Source organism: Scylla paramamosain, chromosome 20 (assembly GCF_035594125.1).
Source record: "Scylla paramamosain isolate STU-SP2022 chromosome 20, ASM3559412v1, whole genome shotgun sequence".
Lineage (NCBI taxonomy): Eukaryota > Metazoa > Arthropoda > Malacostraca > Decapoda > Portunidae > Scylla > Scylla paramamosain.
In genome coordinates this window covers 18,828,995-18,856,494 of record NC_087170.1, presented here as the reverse complement: position 1 = coordinate 18,856,494, position 27,500 = coordinate 18,828,995, and the positions used below count along the sequence as shown (strand labels likewise).

General features: G+C 43.4%; 1 protein-coding gene across 1 annotated transcript in view; it reads left to right on the top strand.

Annotated features, from left to right (window-relative positions):
- Positions 1 to 27,500, top strand: part of LOC135110552 (SCY1-like protein 2) — a 328,030-nt gene that overhangs the window by 191,620 nt on the left and 108,910 nt on the right. Inside the window, 2 exon segments of the mRNA XM_064022973.1 lie at positions 1 to 6; positions 17,261 to 17,406. The exon segment at positions 1 to 6 is cut by the window's left edge and continues 90 nt beyond it. Coding sequence (XP_063879043.1) covers positions 1 to 6; positions 17,261 to 17,406 — 152 coding nt within the window.

The window sequence follows — 27,500 nt, the reverse complement described above, 5'->3', positions numbered from 1 at the left end:
ACATCAGTGAGTAGAGAGAGAGAGAGAGAGAGAGAGAGAGAGAGAGAGAGAGAGAGAGAGAGAGAGTAATGGAAAGCAGTAAGGAAAGGAAACGAGGCGTACAAGAGAAAATGGGAAAGAATTGAAAGGAGATTGAGTAGTACTGGAGGAGGAGGAGGAGGAGGAGGAGGAGGAGCAGCGCAGTCTTGAAGGAAACTGAAGGTATCAAAGGAGGAATAAGGAAATGAGGAGGGAAAGAGGAGGAGGAGGAGGAGGAGGAGGAGGAGGAAGTTTGAATAATAAGAGAAGTCTGCAAGAGAGAGAGACAGAGAGAGAGAGAGAGAGAGAGAGAGAGAGAGAGAGAGAGAGAGAGAGAGAGAGAGAGAGAGAGAGAGAGAGAGAGAGAGAGAGAGAGAGAGAAGGTTACATATAATGAAACATGAAAAGTAGAAAATTGATATAAAAAGTGTATATCAATGGAAAAAGTGTCTTTTTAAGGGTCTTCATTTTTTAAAGTGATATATGATTATCTGTAACGCAATTCCAAGAACTCAAATGACTGTTTTACCTCTGCACAAAGAACATGTACCAATTACCAGAGGAAAAATTTTTAAGCTGAACATTTTTTCACGTTTTTTTAATCCAAAAAATTGAAAAAAAAATGGCATAAAAAATTCTTGTGAGGTTATAGATAAATAAATCAGAATATTGATATGAAATGTATAAATCAATCGAAAAGTACTCTTGATTTTCGGTTTTTACTCCTTCATCTCTATTTTCCTTGTTTTATTTACCTTTCCTCGTCATCTTCCTCTCCCTTCAACTCTTCTCCAAAAACTCTCACATTTACATATACACGTATGCCGCTCCCGTGTGTGTGTCTGTGCGTGTGTGTGTGTGTGTGTGTGTGTGTGTGTGTGTGTGTGTGTGTGTGTGTGTGTGTGTGTGTGTGTGTGTGTTAATACCACTCATTCCCAAGCTCCATATTTATATACATTCATCTTTTATTCATGTGCAGTATGTGTATATGCAAACACACACACACACACACACACACACACGTTCCTTACAAATGTGGCTCAAAATAGGCAAGAATCTCTCTCTCTCTCTCTCTCTCTCTCTCTCTCTCTCTCTCTCTCTCTCTCTCTCTCTCTCTCTCTCTCTCCTAACTTAATAACAATAATGATTTCCACTTAATATTCTTAATTCTATCTAGTTATTTTTCTTTCTTTTCGTACAAGTATTACGGAATCTTTCAGTAAATAATATAGAGATAAAATTGTATCCTCTTAAACACGTGGAGAATCTTCCCACGCGTGCGATAAAAAGGGCTGCCTCTTAGATCATTGTGTGTTCGGATCCCTCGATGCTGAAAAAAAATTATTTGAAGATTGATACGATTCTTGGCAGTATTGTCCATCACATTCTGCAGATTGTTACCGGCTCTGAATAGCGTTTTATTATTTATTTTTCAAGGAGATTATTTTGTTATAGTGCTTTGTTATCTGCTGGGAGGTTTTGCGTGGTAAGTTGAGGTTTTAAAGGTCTCGGTTTTCATATTGTCCACTATCATCATATCCTCTTGCTTCCTTTTATATCATGGTTTTGTCCTCCGTTTTATCTTATTTCCCTGTCCTTCAGTGAATCATGTCATCATTTTCCTTGTTTTTCTCATTCCTCCTTGTTTTCCATATTAATTTTTTTTTTACGTGTTTTCTTAGCTTTTATTTGTCAAGTGTGTGTTTGTCTGTCTGTTTGATTTGTACTTCACTGTTCTACATTGTTTCCGTTCATACTTGCCCTTATTTCCATTATTTTGTCCCTGTTTTCCTTACTTCGCACCGCCTTACTAATTGTCACCTCCAGCTTTTTATTTTCATCGAACACACACACACACACACACACACACACACACACACACACGTAAAATTTAAGACTTAATGACTTTTAATATGTACACCTTAAATTTCTTCCTCCTCCTCCTCCTCCTCTTCCTTCTCCTCCTCCTTTCTTTTCCCGTCCTACCACTCCTGACCCTTCATCACTCCCCATCTCCACTCCTCCTTCCCCCTTCCCTATCTCAAAGGCAGTTCCCCTTCCTTCCCTTCTTCATCACTCTCTCTCTCTCTCTCTCTCTCTCTCTCTCTCTCTCTCTCTCTCTCTCTCTCTCTCTCTCTCTCTCTCTCTCTCTCTCTCTCTCTCTCTCTCTCTCTCACTTGAGTAAATGTATTTTTCCTACATTCCTTCCCTCGTCCTTCCTTCCTGTTTCTTATTTTTCTTACCTCTCTTTCTCTTCTCCCTCCTTTTACTTTTTCCTTTGTCTCCATTCCCTCCTACTCGCCCACGCACACCCTTTTGTACCTGCCTGTTTCCCAGTGTCTTTTATTTTTTCCTTTCTTCTCTTCCATCTCTTCCTCTACCTCCTCCTCCTCCTCCTCCTCCTCCTACTCTTCTTCACCTTCCTTCCCTTCCACATTCTTTATCTTTCCATCTCCACTTCTCCATTTGCATACCTGTTGCTGTGATTCTCTCTCTCTCTCTCTCTCTCTCTCTCTCTCTCTCTCTCTCTCTCTCTCTCTCTCTCTCTCTCTCTCTGGTTAATTTCATAGTCAAGAGAGAGAGAGAGAGAGAGAGAGAGAGAGAGAGAGAGAGAGAGAGAGAGAGAGAGAGAGAGAGAGAGAGAGAGAGAGAGAGAGAGAGAGAGAGAGAGAGAAAGCAAGTGGGTGAGAGGACGAAACGATAAGATGAAGAAAGAGAAGAGGAAGAAGAAGAAGAAGAAGAAGAAGAAGAAGAAGAAGAAGAAGAAGAAGAAGGTGATTAATATAGAAGATGAAGAGAGGGAGCAAAGGAAGGGAAGGGAAGGGAAGGAAGGGAAGACTCTCTCTCTCTCTCTCTCTCTCCTCTTAGTGTCAGTAACTTAATTGGTCCTCCCTGTACGGTAATATCCGGCACGTAAGTGATATGGAGGAGGAGAAGGAGGAGGAGGAGGAGGAGGAGGAGGAGGAGGAGGAGAAGGAGGAGGAGGAGGAGGAGGAGGAGGAGAAAACTCATGAACTTTACTTATAAAATATTTTCTTGTCACTTTATACCCCTCTCTCTCTCTCTCTCTCTCTCTCTCTCTCTCTCTCTCTCTCTCTCTCTCTCTCTCTCTCTCTCTCTCTCTCTCTCTCTCTCTCTCTCTCTCTCTCTCTCTCTCTGACCTTCCCCTTGATCAGTGTTGACAACTCTGTCTCACTTGTTGACCTTTGGCGATATGCAAGATTCTCTCTCTCTCTCTCTCTCTCTCTCTCTCTCTCTCTCTCTCTCTCTCTCTCTCTCTCTCTCTCTCTCTCTCTCTCTCTCTCTCTCTCTCTCTCTCTTTGAAGCAGCACCGCAATTGCAATCTTGTCAGGCATACTTTAACCACCACCACCACCACCATCACCACCACCACCACCACCACCACCACGTGCCCTTTACACCTTTAAGTTAAACAGGTGAGGGACGCGCGCCAGGTAAGGACACGCCACCTGACCCTCGCCGCACCTCGCGTCACGGATGAGCCCTTGACACGACACCCTCACTTACACCTGTTGTCTTTCTGGCGCCTTGTGGCCTCGTTGTTGTGGCGCCGTTGTGTTAGTCAGGCGGGTTCTCTCACTTTTCATCAATTGATTTTTTGTTTTCATTTATTGCAGGTGTTTTTTTTTTTTTTTTTTGTGTTCGAGGTGACTTAATAATTCTGGTCCGTTTTCTTTCTTTTTATTTATTTATTTATTTTTTTTTCGCTATCGTTTTATATTCCGTTTCGTCGTGCATTTTATTTCGCTTCTGCGTTTTGTTCACTTTCCTGTATATGTTGTGTTGTCCCTTTTTTTTTTCTTGTTTTCCGCTATTCTTTGACATTTCTGAATTACGTTTTGTTCTTTTTCAGCTTACAAATTCATTTTGACTTGTTTTGGAGTTCTAAATTAATTTTATCATGCCCAAGCATTTAGTCTTTGTTCACTGCGTTCAGGATTTTATTTTCCTATGGAGACGAAAGAGTATTATGTTGTCAGTAAACACGAAAAGGAGGAGGAGAACGAAGGTTACAAATAGAAGGAGGATGATGAGAAGGAGGAGGATGAGAAGACGAAGAAGAAAAGGAAGGAAAAAAAGAAGGAAAGAAGAGAAAGGAAAAGTAAAAAAACCAAGAGGAACAGAAACAGGAAAACTAAGACGATGATACGAACAAAGCAAGAGACAGGAGAAGAGAAGGGCGAGAAGCGCAGTAGGAGGGCCTTCCTTCCTGTGGTTTCCCATTATATAGACTAACGAGGTGGTGGTTGTGTGGGTGGCGCGTTGTCCCTTCTGAGCCCTCGCCGATAACACTATAATAACAGGAGGTGGGTTCAAGGGGCGGGCCTTGGGGTGGGTTCAGGGACTGATTAGAGCCGCTAGGGAAACGTGCTGCGAAGAAGAGACACGATAGATTGAAGGGACCCGTAAGATGCCGAGGAAGTAATTTAGGTAGCTATTTCGCGAGGGTAATTCTATGAAGGTTAGCTAAGTAAGGGTCTCCATTAAGGTTTTCATCCCGGAAGACAAGGAGGTGGTGAAGGGAAATGCGGAAGGAGAGAGAGAGAGAGAGAGAGAGAGAGAGAGAGAGAGAGAGAGAGAGAGAGAGAGAGAGAGAGAGAGAGAGAGAGAGAGAGGACGGAAGGTAAAGTAAGTAGAAAGGTGATTTGGGTTAAATATGATGAGTGGACTTGAATAATTGATGGTCATGGTGTCTGAATAGCAATGTACTACTACTACTACTACTACTACTACTACTACTACTACTACTACTACTACTACTACTACTACAAGAATAACAATAATATAGTGCAAAAAAGAAACAGAACGAAAAGCTCCCCTCTCGGTAAGCTGTAAATGTTTGTACATACGAAATGACTGGCGTTAATCCTTCAAGGTAAAGGTGAGGTGAAGGTCAGGGATGGACTGCAACATTACCAGCTCACCGCGCCGTCACGCTGGCCCGCCTAGACACAACGGATAGAGAGAGAGAGAGAGAGAGAGAGAGAGAGAGAGAGAGAGAGGGGGGGTGATAAATAAATGGGTGTGGTGATATCGGAGGCAATATTTATTAAGGGCAGTAAATGATGTAAGTTATGTTTACGATGGCGTGTACCTGAAAAGTATGGTTGGAATAAATTTTGCATAAACAATTTGTATTAATCCTAAGAATTTTGTAATGTTGAGTTTAAGAACAATGATTTCGCTTGTATACAATTCTGGACAATTTTCTCATTTCAAAAAGAAGAAATGAAGAAGAAAACTGTGGAATTTCTGTATTTTTTATTTCGTTTTTTTTTCTTTCCTTTTTTTCTTATTACTTCCCTTTCGTCAGATCGTTGTGAAAATTACCTCGTTTTTGTTTCGGTGTGCTATGGACGACAGCACCGTCATCATCATCACCACTACCACCACCACCACCACCACCACCCCCACTACCACCACCACCACCCATTCTTTTTCGAGGTCAGAACTAGGCTTGACCAATGGTTCCCTCTGCACCACCACCACCACCACCACCACAACCACACAAGGAGGGACCACAGTTCACGGCGTCACTGTAAATTGTCGCAGTAATTTTGCCACCCGAGGACACGCGAATATGGCAACACTGTGACAGGACCATATTGTCACCCGCTGATTGGTCCGCTGATTACCGTCGTGTTTTTAAACCTGCATCAAATTGACTTGGAATCCCCGACAATATCTTTACTTTTTTCATGAGATACGTACTGTTTATGTGTTTTTTTATATTCTCTCTATGTCTTTTTATTAAATTTTATCCGGTATTTCAGAAATATATAAGAGCTTTTTGGTAGGAGTGCAGATTCAGTTGTCCCTTACGTTTCGAAATAAGACAGGAACACAAATAATCAGGAAGTGGAAGCGTCGTTCAGTAACAGTGTTGCCATACTCGCGTGTAGTTAGGTGGCAAAATTACTCCGCCAGCCAACAACGAAAATAAGCGCGGACCAGTACGTGAAACTTTCCTGAAACTGCGTCTTATATAATCCTCTGTGCTTCCTCGAACGTTAAAAGAAAGGCAGAAGAAAAAGGAAGTAAGCTGAGGAGTAAAACGGTTCTCAGTGGCAGGTCATATTAGGTGCCGTATATTGTATTGTACTTAGGTTTGTGTGGAAAGTTTGTGACAGGGTAAAGAGAGTGACGATTATGTGTTGTGCCTCCAGGTGGTGTGACGCAGGTGAAGGTGAGGGTCGAGGTGAGGCAAGATGGCAAGGGTGGGTGTTTAGTTGTGACTGATGGGCGCACACGCTTGGACGTAATGACCACACACACACACACACACACACACATGCAGAGAGAGAGGGAGAGGGAGAGGGGTTAGGGGGAGTAATTAACCATCACTTTCCTGGAGCAATAGAAGTATGTGCAGCTATTAAGTAATCATAGTACACACACACACACACACACACACACACAGTCATTATCGTACGCTTCATGAATACCTACAAGCAAATGAGTGGGTCCTATCTAGGTTGTTGATTTTGATTCTACTTTTTTTATTCCTAATCTACTGAGCTCTAGACTTCGCTCTACTGCCGCGCCTGCTCTTCGCACTGTCCTGCACTTACCACGCTACTAACACCCTTCAAAAAGCATCCACTCCAGAAAGGATCAGTAAAAACTATTAAACACCAGAAGCGCGGTTGGCAATGTGGAGGTCCAGACGAGGCTACCAGAATGCTTAGTTCTGGAGCTCAGTCAAGAAGAGAGAGGCTTGTGAGAGGTTTGTGAGAGGTGTGTGGTGTTTCCTTCCAGTACGCTTCTTTGTGACCCGTGGCTTATGAAGTGAGTAAAGCAATGTAGACTTCTTCAAAGCATTGTTCCCTTTTTGGTGTCACCGTTTCTCATGAGCCTTTTACGGATATTTCTGTCTTGTGATATTCTTTCATCTAATCCTTTGTCCCTTATGTCCTCGTTAACAGTTCTTCCACCTGATCCTTCGTCGTCCTCCTCTTTGCGTTCTTCTCACTTATAGACTGCAATGAGTTTAATCTTGAGAGGGTGTTAATTTCTCTCCCATGGTGGTGGTGAGTGCCGGATGCGGGCCGGAGCAGGTGTTGCGACTGGGGGATGCTTTAAACGCATCGTTCTCTCATTAGCGCTATTGTCAAAAGCTGCACAGATGATGTCGATTCCTGATGAGTGTTTCTCTCATGGACGGCGCAGAGGCTGTGTTACATCATCACTAGAATTATTAAATCACCCTTGAAATCTTACGTAACTTCTACTACAGCCCCTTCAGAGTATTCGAGATAAGACGCCGAAAAGTTTCAGAAGACCAAGGTAATTGTCGAAAGTTCAAAATTTTTGTCTGGTTGATTTTAATAAAGGGAAATTTGAATAAAGTAACCCATGTTGGGGTTTTATAATGTGCTCAAGTTCCTTTTGTCAGCTTAACTGTAATATTTTGTTAAGTATTAGTTAGTTCGGGGAATCCCCATAGTAAGGGTAAGGATGAGAGCAGTGGAGAATCTGAACTTACTAAGACGGATGCCTCACGATAATGCAAGTTACCAATAGTTTCCTCGGCGGTGTATTCAGGAGTGCGCATTGTGTTGTTGCTGTGTGTTCGCCTCTGTACATCCAGCACCACATGATTTGTATTTACATCTTTTTATATCTTCTATTTCATTTATATGTTTAATGTTATCTATTTCTTCCATGTATGCACGTATGTAGGGAGGTAGGTATGTGTATTTATTTCACAAGCGCTAGGGAAAAAGCATCGTGATCTCATTCATGAACAATCCGTGAAGCTTCGAAACACGTGAACCCGAAGCAGGAGACGGAGATTAAACGGAATCTCATCATTGCGCTCGATGCTTCAATGTTTCGAATCATCGGGACTCGGGGTTCAGGGGACAGCAAATGAGACGACATGGTAATTGTCTCGTTGGCCGTGTGTGTGTGTGTGTGTGTGTGTGTGTGACGCTGACCTTGTGCCATTCAACTTTCGCACAGTTTACTTCAGAATAAAAAGGTCATATCCAGCTTACCAGCCTCCACGCGTGGCAGGGGTAGGTCTTCCAAAGCTCCACGCCCTTCAAGCTTTTCTCATTTTTCTCAGTGTCAAAAATTTCTAGTCTGCGCGGATCGTCTTTGCCAATCTGAATTTTTTAAAGGATTAGATTTTTCCTGTATGAATTCCAGCTTGTCTTGCCGCCAACGCAACATTTTTTTTCCATCTTCCTCTTTCTCCTCATGTTCCTCCTTTCACACACGATATGCACACAAATCTCTCTCTCTCTCTCTCTCTCTCTCTCTCTCTCTCTCTCTCTCTCTCTCTCTCTCTCTCTCTCTCTCTCTCTCTCTCTCTCTCTCTCTCTCTCTCTTTTCATGATTCAGTCATCGGCAGTCATATTTCAGTTTTCTATTGATATATAATTTTCATATCAACACAAACTCACACAGACACACGAACGCACAAACCTGCTTTGTGAATCTTTTCATGGTCATCTCACTTATTTGCACGCCACACAAGATCCCGGATGCTCCGTAAACTTGATTGTCATTTTCATCTCCCTCTCGGATGCTTTCATCAAACAAGATCACCTCATTTAATTACATTTCATGGCGGCATTGCGGTGTTCATCAAAGGCGGGAGATCAAGTGTTTTCCTTTCATTTCAAAACTTTAATTCCTTTGTTATGTGTTTCTTTGCGAGAAGGACGACACTGAGAGCGACCCACGCCTCCCTCTCATTCCCCCGCGTTGTGGTGTGTTGCCTCACTGCTCCTCAGTTATGACTCAAATACCCTCTCCTTTGTTGCAGGGAGTGTGCTGTTGATTGTGACTGTGTGTGTGTGTGTGTGTGTGTGTGTGTGTGTGTGTGTGTGTGTGTGTGTGTGTGTGTGTGTGTGTGTGTGTATGTGTGTGTGTGTTTATCTAGAAAAAACAAACTACACGCAGTGATATTGAAAAGTGGAAGCTAGTTTTTTACAGTTTGTCCTCTTTAAATACGACTGTCCCTGTCATCATATCGTGCTATACCATTAGAAATGACAGACAGCTTCAATTAAAACATCTAATCTAGTCTAATATCTGTATATCTGTCAATCTGTCTGTTTGCATATCTCTCTCTCTCTCTCTCTCTCTCTCTCTCTCTCTCTCTCTCTCTCTCTCTCTCTCTCTCTCTCTCTCTCTCTCTCTCTCTCTCCTCCAGATTGGAATTTTTTATTCATCTCGGTCTGCAGATTTTTGGGGTATCCCGTCTTTTACTCAGATTTGGATTACGTTCCATGTTATCTCCCCGTCTCTCCTTTCCTTCACATTCCTCCACATCTTGCCGCCCACGCTCCTTTCCCCTCCGCCCGTGTAAGCCAATCCTTCCTTCCTCTTGCCCTCCGTGCCTCTTGTGTTTCGCTCCTTTTCTCCGGGAACTTTAATTTCTGGTGTCATTTTTATGTCATGATCTCCTTAGTTTAGGTTATATTCTTTGTGTGTGTGGATAGGTTTACACACACACACACACACACACACACGGGCGAGCCTCTTAATGTGTATCCCCTGTTCACCCAGCAGCAAGTAGGTACGGGATGCAACCCGAAGAGTTGTGGCCTCGCTGTCCCGGTGTGTGGTGTGTCAGTGGTCTCAGTCCTACCCAAAGATCAGTAACTATGAACTCTGAGCTCATTCCGTAGGGGAACGGTTATCTGGGTGACCAGCAGACGATCGTAGGTGAATCACACACATACACACACACACACACACACACTCTCTCTCTCTCTCTCTCTCTCTCTCTCTCTCTCTCGACAACAGTGTTTAAAGTAGCAAATTGCATGAAGGCGCTAAAAGGAAACAGGAAGAAGTAAAATGTTTTCCATTTATACTGCACTCTGATTTTATGCTGTTCATTTCCGCTCCGCCTGCACTCATGCACGAACACACGGCCCGCACACACACACACACACACACACACACACACACACACACACAAGGAAGAAATTGTTCATGTGTATCATATTGAATTGTACTTCAAGCTTCAGTGTAGGAAAGCTATGATTGTTTTAGAAAATATAAGAATTGGAGTGAGAGACATCAAACAGTAATCCTCAATTGTTTCCTTTTCTATTGCAGTAGATGCTATTTGAACGACCCATTGAAGACTGTAGACTGACGCACTAAAGGAACACGTGGATTTTTAGACAGGCAGGTCAGATGATTAAAAGAAAGCGCTACATTGGAATGCTTATTGTATTGTACACTATTTCAGCTAACTTTGGGAATAAGAAGTTGTAGTTAAGAAATCAGTAAGCAAAGGTATGATAATTTCTCTTGAACTAAACTGGCAGATTTCTTTGGCCTCTCTCTGATTTTTAGGAGTGAAAAGTTGAGTGGACTTTTTTCTTTCTCTCTTCTCTTTTAGTCGTTAATTTGTCGCATTTTTTTCAATTCCTCACGTTAATTAATATCTTGATCCTTTATTTTTACCTACATAATGAATTTACTTCTGAACCTGCTCTTTTACATTACCTCTCTATCTCTCTCTCTCTCTCTCTCTCTCTCTCTCTCTCTCTCTCTCTCTCACGGGCAGGAGGAAGGAAGGAAGCAGCAACACTCGTCGTAATTGGCTCGCCTGAAAATTCCCTTCTCCAATCAGCGCCAGACAATCAAACGGCTTTGGATCCCTTAATTTAATTCCGCCTCGGTGATTGGTCGACACGAGTAGCGCGGCGGCCAATCACAATGTGCATTCGTCGAACACTCGTAGTACTGCGCCTCAAGCTAATTTTTTTATCCTGTCTCTCTTGTTTCCTCCCCATCCTACGTATCCCTTCCCAGCTCTTGCCTTCCCTCCCTCCCCTCCTTCCTTCCACTTTCTAGCACACCCTGTCAAAACACAATCACCATCCCGAACATCACCATGACCCTCCAATAACACCCTGTCTGCATGAACTAGAATAGCAAGGGACATAACTTGATAAAAAATGTATCTTGGCCTAATGGTGAGCTAACTTCACCAAGCGCAAGTTAAGGCGAGCTAACTTTTGTCTGATCTGGTCAGTAACTCGGACTGAGCAGGGCTAAGCGTTAAGAGCGATGAGAGAGAGAGAGAGAGAGAGAGAGAGAGAGAGAGAGAGAGAGAGAGAGAGAGAGAGAGAGAGAGAGAGAGAGAGAGAGAGAAGTGTATGGAGCACCGTGGTAATACTGATAGGAAGGACAAGGACGCAGAGGACAGAGATTGATTGCTGTGGCTTACCCGTACAATGGACTGGTATAGGGTAGCGAGGAAAGGAATGGATAGGAAGGGAAGATGGCCTGAAGACTGGGAATGGAAAATTAAACAGTGTGAATAGGAAAGAAATGATAGAAGGAACACACACACACACACACACACACACACACACACACACTCTCTCTCTCTCTCTCTCTCTCTCTCTCTCTCTCTCTCTCTCAGTGTAATACAGTCTGGATAAATATTTTCATTTCAGTATTTTTCTAGAAGCCAAGGAATCATCATCCTGTATTTTTCATCTATCAGTACCAAAAGAAATTCAATAATTAGATCTTCAAGGTTTTCTTTTTATATTTTGCTTCATAACAAGACGAGCTGCTTCAGTGCGGTCAGGAAGGAATTGAATGCGTTGCTTCTCCTCGAGTCTATAAAAGAAAAAGACGAGACATTTTAGAATTCGCAATACTCGGTGAATCAAAACTGAAGGAGACGTGACAGTGACTCGTGAACCACAGAACCAAACCCAACACTGATTCACTCTGCTTCATTTTACTCGTGCTTCATTTTACTCGTGGCAGTTGGTACATAGAGAGAGAGAGAGAGAGAGAGAGAGAGAGAGACTAAATGAAAGCCCAATTTATCTAATGACTTAAGTAGAATATGTTGGGTTAGGTTAGGTTGAGTAATTTAAGGTATCCTAATCTAATGGAAGTTCAACCCATACTGGCTTAACATTTCTCATCAACAGTAGACGCGGTGGCCGGCTTTAGTTTTTTGCGTATCAAGCAGACCAGTTAAGGGGAGAAAAATAAGTAAGGATAAATGAATGAATAAATATAATTAAAAGAAAAGAAACAAGGAAAAAGCTTAAGCCCGCTCAGTTTTCTTCCCTAAAAATAGTTGAGTGTAGAAATCACTACCACGAAAGTTAGGCCGTTTAGGTAGTCAGCCTTTGGAGGTGTCTTGATAGTTCTCTTCTGAACCAGCTGAGGTCGTGGGAAGGAGGTGAAGCAGAAACTCGTGGGAAGTGCAGTAGTTTACGTATGAGAGAGAGGGATGTGGTGCCTATGATCTGTACATACATACATACATACATCCTTTACCTGTATCAGTGGCATAGTACCGCTCTTAAAATAAACAAATGAATAAATAAATAAATAAATGAATGAATAAATGAATCATACATACCGCAGGAAACTCATCTCTCCCTCTCCTACACACACACACACACACACACACACACACACACACACACACACACACATCCCATCCCAGCACCCTCCTCTCATTCCAGCTCCGCATCTCAGCCGAACATGCATCCCCCTTATTTCTCTTCCCATCATGCGTGCAGTCTCCCCTTTAACCCACTTCCTGAATCTGACTTTCATATACTCCTTTTTTTTTTTTTATCACCGCATCACATCCCTTCCCCTCCTTTCCACGTGACTGAGTGGCGGCTGGGGCGGGACAGGGGCGGAGGCAGGGCGGGAGCAGAGTCAGGATGCAGGAGGAAGCTTGTGGTGTCACACTCAGCCATCATCCTGCCAGCAATCCTCAGAATGAACGCTTATCCATCACTGAGTCAATTTTTGGTCTCCGCCGAAATAAATTAATAATCTGCAATACGAGGCTGACTTAAAAAGGGTATTTCCTACAAGTTGTCAAGCTGTAAGTCAGGCATTGCAGGGAGCCAGCATCCCCGCGTGGCGCCTCACTGCTCTGGCCAGGACTCCACCATCTCAAGGGGAAGGAGACCCAGTTGTTCCGTTTTCTATTTGTGATTTCCCTGTGGCGGCGGCGCATTGTTCCCGCATCCACATCCCTTCCCTTCCTGAGGCGGCAGAGGGGAGGGAAGGGGAATGAAGGAGGGAGGAGCTACTTGGAGGAATGAAGAGAGAGAGAGAGAGAGAGAGAGAGAGAGAGAGAGAGAGAGAGAGAGAGAGAGAGAGAGAGAGAGAGAGAGAGAGAGAGAGAGAGAAAGGGTTCGGTGGCTGGAGCTCTTCTTGATTAGCGAGGGGAAGGAGTGATCAATCTGTGAGTAGATAGATAGGGCAGACTCACGCGTATGTATTCTTGGGTCTCTCTCTCTCTCTCTCTCTCTCTCTCTCTCTCTCTCTCTCTCTCTCTCTCTCTCTTTGATTGCAAATACTTTTTATCAGCTCGTTTTATCTTTGCACGAATATTAACAAAAATAATCTTGATTCAATCGACAAAGAAAAAAATGTAAACTACTTAATATATTTACATACCACTTATAGTAAATATCTGATGAACCGTGACCCACTTTTAAATCTATCTTATATATGGTACAATTACAACGAGAAAAGAAAATATTCGTCTAAGCCTAGCATGTTGTACGTCAGAAAAATAGAATAGTAATAATGATAGAAGATGGCGGTAATAGAGAATATGAATCGAACCGTGAAGGAAAAAAGGGATCGAGTCTTGTCTAATATTCATAAACCTTTAAGCTTTCACTGGGACTAATTTCAAAGTCTACGAACAGGACTAGTTAGGTTGTCGTGATGTAGCTTCCTCATTACTATTGCAGAATTCTTGTACTTGAATCACGAACGCGCCATTCAAAATTTCAGTAGCATTCTCAGGAAAGCCTCCCAAAAAGTGGTCGAGATAGGACGCTAAAACGTTTGAAAATCCGAACCCTGCTGGGATGGCGCAGGGAAGAGAACACGGGCGACTAATGAATTGGTAATAAGGGACTTTCTTTCTCGAGGCGGCAGTTCACGGGTGACTGACACATAACAGTACCGGGAACAAGTTGAAACCTTTTGTTGAGACTCAACTTGTGAAAACTAGAGAGGAAGTTTTGGTGGAGTTTGTTGTTGGCAGAGAGAGAGAGAGAGAGAGAGAGAGAGAGAGAGAGAGAGAGAGAGAGAGAGAGAGAGAGAGTTTATCATTATTTAGTACTGTGATAATTTTTCCATAATTTCAGTTGATTCTGTTTTATGGAAGTAAATTCGAAAGTTAACAGAAAAAAAAACTCAGTATTTCCTATAATTTTGAAACCATTATTATACGAACTTTTACTATTTCTACTATTAATAAAAAAAAAAAAATACGAATGGAAATGATTAATAGTGCCAAACCTACACTTTTCAATAAACATTTTTAGCCCTCTATTTTTCGTGGTAGTGTGTAAGCCTGGGAGAACCAATACTTCACGAGGCATTAATTTTGGTAGGCTTACAGGGAGGTATATACGCCCTACTGTGTAACCTTGAAAGGGATTAGGGTAGGCCTGTTCGTGGTCTTAGAGTGTAGGCCTCTTTGTGGGACTCAGAATTATGTCCTGTCCAGAAAAGTCGTAATGGCCTTCTCTTTGTCTCACGTAATGGTCGTCTTTTCTGTCCTCCTCAGTGACAGAAAAGAGAGAAAAAAGTAATCTGAGTTTCCTTATCTCTTCATTAGTTTGTGTGTCTTTTCTGTTGTATCACTCTCTTTTTTGTGTATGTTTGTTTGTTTGTTTGTTTTTCTCTCTCTCTCTCTCTCTCCTGTTTTGTTGTGTGTGTTTTGATTCTGTTTCTCTTGATCTGTTCCTCTTTTTCGTTTCTTCTTTTGCATCTCTTCTGCTGTATCAATTTTTTTCTACCCTCCTGTGTTTGTGTTTTGTTTCCTTACTCTTTGTTTCGATGCATATGGGTATCTTTCATTATATATATGTTTTTTTCCTATCTTTTTTTCCTATCAATTTCCTCCCTGTCTCGTTATACTGCTCTTGTTTCAATTTTATTTTTACCCCATCTGTTTTGATAGATATTCACTTCCAATTATATCTATCCATCTTTTTCTTTTTTTTTTCTTTTCTTGCATTTCTTTGTCTCCCCATGTCTCGGTATGTTACTCATATTTCTCGTTTATTTAATTTTTTTTCTTTTGTTTCAGCGTATCTGCCGTGTAACTTTTTGAATGTCCTTTTTTAACCTCTTATTTATTTATTTTTTTTTATCTTCTTACCCGTCTTTATTTTTAAATTTTAATCCATCTTATTTTTTCCTCGCGCAGCTCAGTTTTAACCTTCTTTTGGCTTGTTTTATTGGCCTATCTGGTTTCCTCATTTTTGCCTTCCCAGTCTCTCTCTCTCTCTCTCTCTCTCTCTCTCTCTCTCTCTCTCTCTCTCTCTCTCTCTCTCTCTCTCTCTCTCTCTCTCTCTCTCTCTCTCCGTAATTGCCTTGGTCTTCTTCGTAATAGTATTTTTTTTTGCTTCCTCCTTTTATTTTTTGCTTTTCTTGTGGTTCATCCTTCGTGTCATGTATTGTGAGACGCTTTTGTAAACTTCACCGACGCAACTAGTGTTTCCTCCTTCTATTTGTTATCTTTTTATCTTATTTTTGCTTCTTGAATTGTCAGCTGGGTCTGTTAGGTGGCTGCAAGTAAACAGACAGGTCAGAGCAGGATGCGACACACACACACACACACACACCTGCCAGGTTTATTATTTTCGCCACTAATGATGCGGTTCAATAGAGAGGCTAACATTGACTACTACATGATAATTATGCAACGTGTGTGTTCATTAGTAGCAAGGAGCATCGTGGTCTCACATATTATTGAAAGAAACGTGGATTGTAGGAAGCGATAACAGAGAAAAGTGAATGGGGCTGAAAAGGAGGCAGGTAGCTAATTTGGGAAGAAGAGAAGGAGTAGGAGGAGGGAGAAAGGAAGACAACGCAGGGGAGGGAAGGGGGGCGATAGAAGTATTGAAAGAGAGAAGTAGAGAGTGAGGACAGTGTTATCTGGAATGAAATCTGTACTCACCTCAAAGCAAACACCAGCGCCATCTAGCAGGAGACAGGTGCCTCTCTTAGTGGGTCTGTGCTCGTGCCTCACTGCTTCCAACGCCCTCCAGCCGCTAACTTTGTAGAAATAACATCCTTGATTCCAAAAGTTTAGAGTTTTGAAGATGTCTGCCACAGGTTTTTTTACTTTATATTTTGCGATGACGAGTTAGTGGTTTCGTTAATAAAATGGAGATAGTTGTGAAAGAATGCACAGCTGTTTCCGTGAAAGCTACGGTGTTTACTTGAACTCTTTCACTGCTCTAGCTTCTTCTCAAACTTGATAAACTGATTTGGTTAAAGTCTAGAGTGTAATTCAGAAAGCACAGCTGATCGGAAAAGGATTAATGGATTAGTTCAAAATAGTTGTATATTCTTAGTAAAATCCTCAATGGTTACCCAAATTAAAGTAACAACTGTCGTACTTTCATCAACGGCCAAAGGAAGAAGACTCGCAGGCCACATGTACGAACAATTAGGAAAAAAAGTATCAGGCATCTCATGATAGGACGAAATGAACGTGAACGATAATAAGAGGCACGCCAATGCTTACACGCTTGTGTTTCTGTCGTTTTCACCTGTCTCATATTGTTAAGGTCACAGAGGTGGCGGGTGTTTCGCTCACTGAGTTGGGAGAAAATTAATCAACTTTATCTTTGAGGAAAACAGAATAAATAAGTGCAATTTCTCTCTCTCTCTCTCTCTCTCTCTCTCTCTCTCTCTCTCTCTCTCTCTCTCTCTCTCTCTCTCTCTCTCTCTCTCATTGCTGTCTCGTACCCAGCATTAACATCCAGGCTGCCATTTTCACTCCTTCACTTCCCTCTCCTCTTCACCTACTTCCGCCCCCTCACTCCTTGCTTCATCCTCTTTCTCCTGGCTCTCCCTGCCTCTTCCCGCCTCTTGTCGCCTCTTCCCCGCACCCTCCTCTTCGCCTTCCGATCCTTTTCATGTCCTTGATAACAATTCACGTCCTTCCATTCCTTTTACTTCTCTCTCGACCTTATTCTCTCTTATCTCTTCCTCTCATTCCTCTTCCTACTTTATCCTCTTCCCTAATATCGACTCTTCCCGCCCTCTTACTGATTATAACACTCCATTTCCTCCCTCTCCTCTTAGTCCCCTTCCAGACTCTTCACTCCATTCTCAGTCTCTTCTCTCATGCTTCCTCCTGCTTGCTCCAGCTCTCTACACCCACTTGTTATAGTCTTTCCGCCTCCCCTCACGCCCCCTGGTCCTCCCGCCACAGGTCCCGAGGTGCAGACGTCCTCCACCTGCAGCGTTCTGAGTGACATGTTCTCGCTGGGGATGGTCATCTGCGCCATCTTCAACTCGGGCCGCTCACTCATCGAGGCGGGACACTCCAGCTCCGTGTACCAGAAGCAGTTGGAGGTGGTGAGTACTGGCGGCCTTGACTTGCTCTCTCTCGCTCGCTCGATACTCTCTCAGTGCTCTTATCTCTTCCTCCACCTCGCTGTCTCATTGTATTGTGCTTCTCGTATTTTTTTTTTCTTCTCTCTGGTGGATTTGTAGATTGGTGAGTGGATGTAAATATGTACCTATGCAAGGGGGTAAAATAACCACTTGTTTCTTTTTTTCCTTTCGTTCTTTCTCGTTGTCTCTTTCTTTGTGTTGTCTTTCATGGGTTTGTGTTCTCCTTCGGTAGCTAAATTAGTAGCTACGTAAGTGGTTAGGTAGTAAATATATGAAAATAGATAAAATTTACTGTTTTTTTTTATATTTTTATGTTCCTTTTTGTCTTTCGTTTTTTTTTTTTTTTATCATTGTCTCTTTCTTCGCGTTGTCGTTTGTGGGTTTATTTTCTTCTTCGTTAGCTGAATTAATAGATACGTATAATTTGAGGCATTAAATACATGGAAATGGAGATAAAAATTACTCCTTTTTTTTTTGTAATCATCTTTTATACCTTCCATACTCTATACTTGCACCTCACCATTTTATTTAACTTAAAGCCATAGAGCAGTCAAAGTATGAGAGTTCCTGGAAAACTAATAAGGAAGTGCTGATAACAAAACCAGATACTTTTGAGCTTCAGTAATGAGCACGCGGGCCACAGGAATCCAGACAGTGCTATATTTTCCTCATTAACGTTGAGTTTTATCAGGTCCTGTTCTTTCATCAGTATCATCACTTGGTTTTTATTTACTTTTTTCCTCTATAACCAGGAATTGTGGGTTTGATAAGGAAGCATAAAGAAAAAATAGTGTTAATGAGGGATTACTGTGTGCAGAATGCCTCTGTAGTACTTCCATTTCATCTGTTTCTTGCTATGGTAGTCCTTAGATTTGCGATTCATACTCTCTCTCTCTCTCTCTCTCTCTCTCTCTCTCTCTCTCTCTCTCTCTCTCTCTCTCTCTCTCTCTCTCTCTCTCTCTATTATTCAATGTTTCCTCATGTTCTCTTTCGTGAATGGAGGAAAAAGAAAACAGGAAAATAAGAAGATTGCTGGTGGCTCAGTATTATATAGTACGTGTATGTGTGTGTGTGTGTGTGTGTGTGTGTGTGTGTGTGTGTGTGTGTGTGTGTGTGTGTGTTTACTAGTTCAACCAACCGGACGCTCACAAAAGTCACGCTATTGCTGCACTCAAACGTTTTATTCACTTGCTTTCACTCATTTACGTGCAGATACATCATGTCCATTTTCTTTTTATTTCATTGGTCGTGATTACACTGCAGCACGGCCGTCACTTGGCACGCCCGATGTCGCCCATATACTGTTCACTCATTTAATTCTGTAGCATGAAAGGCCAGGCGTCAGTTGTGTCAGTACCGGGATGAGTGACGCTTGAATTGCTGATCTTGACGTGAGAGAGAGAGAGAGAGAGAGAGAGAGAGAGAGAGAGAGAGAGAGAGAGAGAGAGAGAGAGAGAGAGAGAGAGAGAGAGAGAGAGAGAGAATTATTTTTTATTAACGTTTCTTAATCTCTTCTTTTAGATCGTGCGTAACTTTCTTTCCTCAAACAATATATAGTAGTAGTAGTAGTAGTAGTAGTAGTAGTGTTTAATTTTCTCTTTCATCATCATTCACGTTTCTCACCTCCCTGAACACCACATAAATCCTACTTATGATCATTCACCAAGCTGGTTTGCCATTAAGGGACACCAAACTGCCCCTAATTTGTCCCTAACTGTGGACTCACCCTAACTACGTAGTGGCCTTGAGTTTCTGCTAGGCGTTGAGGGAGGAGAAGGAGGAAGAGGAGGAGGAGAAGACTGAAACAAGGCCAGGTAATGGAGGAGCCTCGTCCAGGAAAGCGACAAGGCAATCCAAGGCTCCAAAAAAAGTGTCCTTCCTATCTGGCGGTGCGGGCAAGGAAGGCGTGGAAGTGAATGGAGGAGCTACATCTTGCGGGGTCATGAGGAACTGTGCTGACTTGCTTGGGTGGTTCTGGTCTGCCTGGGATGTTTGTGCCTTTCTCTAACACGCAATACTGTCGTTCTTTGGGGTTCTGTGGTGAATTATGAAAACTTGTTGCTCGTTTGCCGCCTTCCTTGCGTTTTCACCTTGCAGTGCCATCTTCACGGGCGAAGCGTTAAAACAGTGCTAACCCTCTGACTGTGCCCCTCGTTAATACATGACACGAGGAGCAACGCTAACCATTTGATTGTTTATGAGAGTAGGGCGCCTTGCATGTGTAAAATATACAAGATCGTCCTGGTGCCGAAATGTCTGGTAATCTTGATCTTGATTTATTCTTGAAGGTACTAACTCTCCTCGCTTTGAAAAATATCCACTGCCTGTTCGTATCCTACAGTTTTTCCACGCTGTATAGTTTTCATGAATCCAGTGGTTGAAGAAGTACTTAATTAGCATTGTGATGAGACTGTCGTCGCTGCGTTGTATATGAATGAGGATTGTGTCTCACTGTGGCAGAGGAAGAAGAACTGGATGTGTATCAGACAAGTAAATATCGTGTAGGCCCGGGTGTGGATATGTAGCAATTTCACATGTACTTACCTAACCTTACGTATCTGTGTTGTAGCATCATTTGTACACACACACACACACACACACACACACACACACACACACACACACACACACACACACACACACACACACACACACACACACACACAGAGTAACATAATAGCTTCTCGTACCTTTCGCTCTTTTACTGCACGGCAAAACCAGCCCTGTGTGCCTGGGACCCGTGGTGGTGGTGGTGGTGGTGGTGGTGGTGGTGCTACACTTTCTCATCCTTTACATAATTTGAAACTGCAATTTCGCAGCGCGTTTCAGAAGAGGCGCCACGAACGATCTGTGGAAAGGTCACCGCTGCTTCAGGTACAATAATTTCCAGCAATTAATTTTTATTACTTCCTATTCTGCATTTTCATTAAGTATATAATATAATTTTGTGTTGCGTCTTTTATTAAGTATGTTGTCGAATTATCTATTTCTTTATCTGGTAAATCTTCAAATTCTCTCGTGTTTTTTCTTTCTGCTGGGCAATCTATCAAGTTCTGCCTAAACAATAAGTTCTGCCTTATTAAACAAATGAGTGGAATCTGCGTTTTTTTATGAAAGAATTAGTAGGTTTATATCAGTGTGGGAATTATTAATATCATGAGAGTATTTCCTGTTCTTCCACTTGCTATGTTTTCCAGTGCAGCGAGTGTGTTGCTTCCTGCTGATGGATGTGTGAGGGCGTCAGTGTGTGCTTCTCCCTGCCTTAGATCAGTGTCACTTTGCAGGAAAATACTGTAACTTAATGCAATTCCTTCTGAGTAATAGAGAGAGAGAGAGAGAGAGAGAGAGAGAGAGAGAGAGAGAGAGAGAGAGAGAGAGAGAGAGAGAGAGAGAGAGAGAGAGAGCATCCTTATCTCTCACTTCAGATATGAATTTACAGATTACCACAAACAATCTAGTAAGGGCCAACAGGTCAGCTAATGTTTGCTTTTATCCTTTACGTTCCTTATACGTATATCCAAGCAATACGACCATTCTCTCTCTCTCTCTCTCTCTCTCTCTCTCTCTCTCTCTCTCTCTCTCTCTCTCTCTCTCTCTCTCTCTCTCTCTCTCTCTCATCACCTGGAACAAACACACACGCTGTCCCCCTGTCTGAGCTCAGCCAGTCTTACACCTTCATCCCCTTCTGTATATTACACAAGAGAGCCTTTAGTGAGTGTGTAGGATGTTGTAGCTTGAGCCTCACTAATTGTACAGGACACGCCGGGCAACACGGATCACTCTGTCCCCTGCAGCTCACGGGCCGAATATCACTCCTTGCTGCCTTCCAGAGTCATTGGAGGTCTCTTGGGACTCTGGTTTACTTGATGAGGGAGCGGAGTGCGGAAGTGGAGTGCAATTCGTCAGTGGTGATCTAGCCATGCCCTAGGAACTGTGCGGTGAGACACGAGGGCAGCACGAGGCGTCAGAGTTTAGAGGACGGTGTTAATAATGTCTCATTTTTCATTGTTCCGTGAGGGGGTTCTCGTGTGGTGAATTATGAAGACTTGTTGCTCGTTTGCCGCCATTCTTGCGTTTTTTCATCTTGCACTGCCATCTTCATCGACGAAGCGTTAAAACACTGTGCAAACAGGAGAGAAATATTCCCGGGGCTTTGTGGGAAAACTGTAGAGGAGCAGGTAGCAACAGGCATCGCAGCTTTGCAGATTCCTCGTCCTTAAGCTTCCCCGGAGAGCCGTGAGGGGCGCCGCTATTCTCCAGCCTGCAGTCAGCTCTTTTGTTCCTTGAATGATATAAGAGGCAGCTTTAGGACGGCCGACGCTGCTCCTTTCTCCTGGCCAGCGGGGCGAAGCACGGGGACTACCCAGGACTCAGAGCGGGCTGGGATGAGCTGCTCCGGGGTGCGGGGACCGACCCCTGGGGGAGGCAGCGCACTTTATGCACAAATCGATGCAGACTGGGAACTCCTTCGTTGGCCAGCAGCAGCTGCCTTGCCTGTGGTCCTGCGGGAAGGCGAAGCGTCCACGGGAACACAGAACAGTACTACCAGAGAGGCCATGAGCTGCCTCCCTCGGCCCCTGATAGCCTCGCCCCCGCAGCGATCCCCTGCAGTTTTAACGTTGCTGTCTGGCTCAGCCTCACCCAGCAAGGAGAAACTCTCTCTCTCTCTCTCTCTCTCTCTCTCTCTCTCTCTCTCTCTCTCTCTCTCTCTCTCTCTCTCTCTCTCTCTCTCTCTCTCTCACACACACACACACACACACACACACAGGTAGATAGATAGATAGATAGATGGATGGATAGATAGATAGATAGATAGAGAGAGAGAGAGAGAGAGAGAGAGAGAGAGAGAGAGAGAGAGAGAGAGAGAGAGAGAGAGAGAGAGAGAGAGAGAGAGAGAGAGAGAGAATTTCACAAAAAGACAATTTCAGCCACCAGGTAACAGCAACAATACTACACAAGTAACACACCGCCACCGCCACCGCCACCGCCTCGTCACTGCTGCCTTCCGCCGCACAAACAAAATCAATAGGAGGAGATTCAAAAGCGGGGGAAAAAAAAAAAGAAAAGAAAATCTTCACAAATACAAAGCAACAACAACAACAACAACAGCGCCAGCCAGAGACGCGGCAATATTCAGAGCGAGGAGAGCAGCGCGTGTAATCACCTTTGAGTCCGCCACTACTGGATATTCACCGCGCTATTTGCCAGTGCGGGAAGCGACAGCCTGGAGGAGTTATGCCACATACACGTGTCAGGCACCGCTTGTCCTTCCCTCCCATTCCCCCCTCTCTGATCTCACCATCGCTACACACACACACACACACACACACCATAACCAGTAACGAGCGGGTGCTGAGCCAAGCCACCCGAACTTCCTAAAAAGCAATTAAGTTAGTGGCGCGGACCTGATCGCGTTGCAACCTTGATGTGGTGGCCGTGTGTCGCCTGGTCCCTGCTGCCTACTGCCTGCCTCCTGCCTTCCCCTACCCGCCCTGACCCGCCATAGCAATGTTCTTGAAGGTGATGACCACTTCCAGGTGTTTTTTTTTTCTCCAGCGTGTGGGAGGCAAGGCCTTGTTGACCTGGAATGGGCGTGTTGGCATTTCCTAAGGTTCACGCTTCCTCACTCACCGGACACATGAGAGTTAATCTGATCATTTGTGTCAGGCGTGAGGTGCGCCGCATGCTTTGTGTGTCTGGTGCAGGGCAAGGAACAGGTCACGTGTCGGTTCCCTTTGGTGCCCGGTTTACAGATCTCGTCCTGCTTGACTTAGTTCGTTATTCTCTCTCTCTCTCTCTCTCTCTCTCTCTCTCTCTCTCTCTCTCTCTCTCTCTCTCTCTCTCTCTCTCTCTCTCTCTCTCTCTCGCTGGGTTAGTGGGGACATCACTCACATCGCTCAGTTTTGCCACAAAATCTAGCTGTGGCATAAACTTGTTTGGAATTTTCCGTCACGACTGCTCGTCTTGTCCTGTCCATCGAAAAAATTAATGCAGGTTTGGTTGTAAACAACGACACTGTGATGAGAGTTAGGGCCAACGCTTAGAAATCATTCTAGAGGCCGAAAGCGAATGAAAATGAACAGAAGGCCCCATTAAGGTACCAGAGTGCAAGGGGGGAGGAAGGGAGGGCAAGAGATGCACACCACGGCACCAGGCGATTTGAGGAAGCCAGAATTTCGGAGTTGGGGCAAAACTTAGTTTTCTGTTTCGGGCGTCATAGAAAATGTATGGTCATAGAAAACGATTGGTGTAACTTTTATATTATTTTCCCAAAATTTAAGGAGGAAACAAGGGTTTCCTTTTGGGAGATTAAAGGAAATATTTGTAAAGAAAAGCATGAAAATTTTGTTCCAGTTTTCTTATCAGAAAATTTGAACACTCCAAAAATGAGAAAAAAATAATAAAAAAAAAAAAAAAAACTGTGTAGGCAAACTTAAAAAAAAAAAAAAAAAAGCTGGGGGACATACACGTATGGGCACCTCGCTTCTGTAAAAGTTATAAGCTGATTGGATTGAAATTGTTTCTAGGGTATTCTGATCTTAAGGGCAGCATCTTGGAGTACAGAACCTCGGCTAAGAATCTCCCCAGATGCAGCATGTCTTGCCAGAATTTCTCAGCGTTCCATGAAGGGCACCGGTACTATCTTTCTAGTCACATAAAAGAGTGAGACTGTTGTGCAGCGGTAGGGCAGGGGGTTTGTGTTGCTGTAAAGGCAGTGCTGTTGTTGCTTCTACTGCTGCTACTTGCATTACTATTACAGCAACAGTTATAACCGCAACAACAGCAACAACAATTACAGCTATAACAATAGCATTAACAACAACAGCAGCAACAACAGTTACTACTACTACTACTACTACTACTACTACTACTACTACTACTACTACTACTACTACTACTACTACTACTACTACTATTAGTTCTGCTATTCATTGGCCTGCTTCTCCTTCTGCTCCTTAATTCTAAACGTAATCCTAATTCTCCTAATCCTACAACTACAATAATCTTCTCCTGTATCATTATCACCATCACTATCACCCCCATCACCACTACCATCATCATCATCACAACCATCACCTCTACCATCATCATATTGGTTACCATCATCACCTGTTCCTTCGTTTGTGTTGCCTCGTCATCAGGGCTTCAGATGAGCACGAGCCGACCAATTGCCTCGCCAGTACACGAGGAACAGAATAGTTAATGGAATCAGGAATCACTGACCAGTGCTTCGCTGCTTGTTGCCTGCGAGATTGGCGGCGGCGGGAGTGGTGGTGGTGGTGGTGGTGGGGTGATCGTGTCTGCGAATAGGGTTGAAACACTTCTTTTCTAATTCCTTAACTCAAAGATTTAGGTAACAGAAAGAGAGAGAGAGAGAGAGAGAGAGAGAGAGAGAGAGAGAGAGAGAGAGAGAGAGAGAGAGAGAGACGTCAACTTCTACTTTCAAAGGTTTAGCCTGGAAAGAGAATAAACACACACACACACACACACACACTACATTTGCACCCGTGATACACACAATGCAAAGTGTTATTCGTGATGCAGGAAACAATGGAAGGAAAGAGAAAAGTTATTTAGGTACGCACATAAATATATTGAGGAAAATAAAGAAATTGAATGCACACTTCATCTTCACAGTATTCTCATGCGATTTAACTTTCAAACCTGAATTTGCTCACGCTCGGAAACTCCTGCAGAAATGTGGGCTCGAATATTCCGGCCATTTTTCGCGTCTCATTTGTAATTTGTGTGAATTTTATTTCTTTTTCTCTTTGTTTATTTATCTATTTATTTATTCATTCATTCATCTTGTTCTTGTTGTTCTTGTTTATTTTCTTCTCCTCTTCGTCCTCCTGCCTCTCATTTATACATCTGTTTCCCTTCGTCGCTCTTTTTTGTCTTCCTTATTTGTCCTTCTAATCTTAGTCTTTCATTCCTCCTCCTCCTCCTCCTCCTTATTCTGGCTGCCTTTTATTTCTGCCTTCCTTCTTCAATCAATCTCTCACCCCCTTCCTTCATCTCGCTTCCTCTATCACGTCCCTTCCTATTTCTCTCCATCCTCTCCTTCCCTTCCTTCCTGCTAACCTTGGTACCTATCTTCTTACCTTCATCCTTCCTGCCTCAAGATCAGATTTCTTTAACTGAAGGTGATCAATAATTTTTTTTCCATCCTGACGTGAAGCCTTCTGGTGTCTATTTGAGAGAGAGAGAGAGAGAGAGAGAGAGAGAGAGAGAGAGAGAGAGAGAGAGAGAGAGAGAGAGAGAGAGAGAGAGAGAGAGAGAGACAAAATGGTAAAGTGGATGAATGTTATGTTCCTTTGTCGGATTTTTCTCTTTTTGGTAAGTGTGTGTGTGTGTGTGTGTGTGTGTGTGTGTGTGTGTGTGTGTGTGTGTGTGTGTGTGTGTGTGTGTGTGTGTGTGTGTGTATCTGTCTGTCTGTCTGTCTGTCAATCTGTCTGCTTCTCTCTCTCTCTCTCTCTCTCTCTCTCTCTCTCTCTCTCTCTCTCTCTCTCTCTCTCTCTCTCTCTCTCTCTCTCTCCATTTCGTGGACCCTCACACACTCCCATCTCTTGGGGTCCCTCCCTTTAATCCCTCGCGTCCTCCCTCCATCCTTCCCTCCCTCCCTCACTCCCTCCCTCCGGTCCTCTCAGATTTATCCCTTTCCTCTGATTCCCTCCCGCCAACCCTTCCTAGCCCTCCTCCCCTTGTGGTCCTCCCTCCTTCCTAATAAATCCGCTGATCTCTGTAATATCCTGCAGCCTCCCTATTTGTACCTCCCTACCTCTTCTTTTATCTCTTCCTCCCCAATAATTCTTTCCCCTTCCCTCTGAATATTGAAACGAGCCGCATCTTTTCCCTTCCCCTTCTGCTTCTGGATAGTTTTGTAGCCCTCCCTGTTGCTATTACTGAAGGGGAAAGATTACGTTATGATTTCTGTGTATCACGAGTAGGGAATGCTTACTAGCAAGTGCTGTTGGTTTGCTCCGAGCGTGTGCTGATGTAGAACAGGACTGAAGAGTAGAAGGATCATCCCCCACCTACTCATCTCTGTTTCTCTCCGGACAGTCTTATAATAGGAAATGGAACAGTTACCGCGTACTTTTCCTCGTGTCTTGTGTAAAGGAAGATGAGAATAAAAAGAAGCAGTAAAAGACGAAGAGGAGGAGGAAGAGGAGGAGGAGAATAGCGTAGTATTAGGTGTATACTCGTACCTGTGGCCACCTAAGCTGCCGATACCCACCAAAAAAGGCTTCACCCAAAAGTTTCTGTGATTGGCAGGTGAGGTATAGAGAGGTCAAACTCCATCCCCTCCCACACACACACTCTCTCTCTCTCTCTCTCTCTCTCTCTCTCTCTCTCTCTCTCTCTCTCTCTCTCTCTCTCTCTCTCTCTCTCTCTCTCTTTCATTGTCATTCTCACAGAGGGGAATGATATACAATACATATAACGCAGATATGTACAGGATTTATGAATGTATGTTACACAAAAGAGAAAAGTTTATAGTTATCCAGTTGATGGTGAGGAGGTTGTGACCAGACGTGGGTCCCCTGAGACGTATGAGCTGGGGCGAGGCTGTCTAACCACCCTTTCTTTCCGCCTTCCACCCCCCACCCCACCCCACACACACACACACACACACACACACACACACACACACACACGTCACTCAAGGTTCAAGGGATTGTCTGTCAGTTTGATGTATGGAGAGAGAGAGAGAGAGAGAGAGAGAGAGAGAGAGAGAGAGAGAGAGAGAGAGAGAGAGAGAGAGAGAGAGAGAGAGAGAGAGAGAGAGAGAGAGAGAGAGAGAGAGAGAGAGAGATATGAGTAATTTTGTTATTCCATTCTTCCTTTTCATAATTATCCATTGTGCCAGCACCTTCCTGTTTATCTTATTTGCACAATACCTTCACTTTTCTCCACCCAAATTATGGAAGAATTGACTCGTTGCTTGAAATTTAGTTATGCTTTTTAAATTTGTTACCATTTTCTCATCTTTTTTTTTTTTTCTTTCCCTCTTCCTTTCATTGCATTTTTTCGTAGTTCTTCTTTGTCGT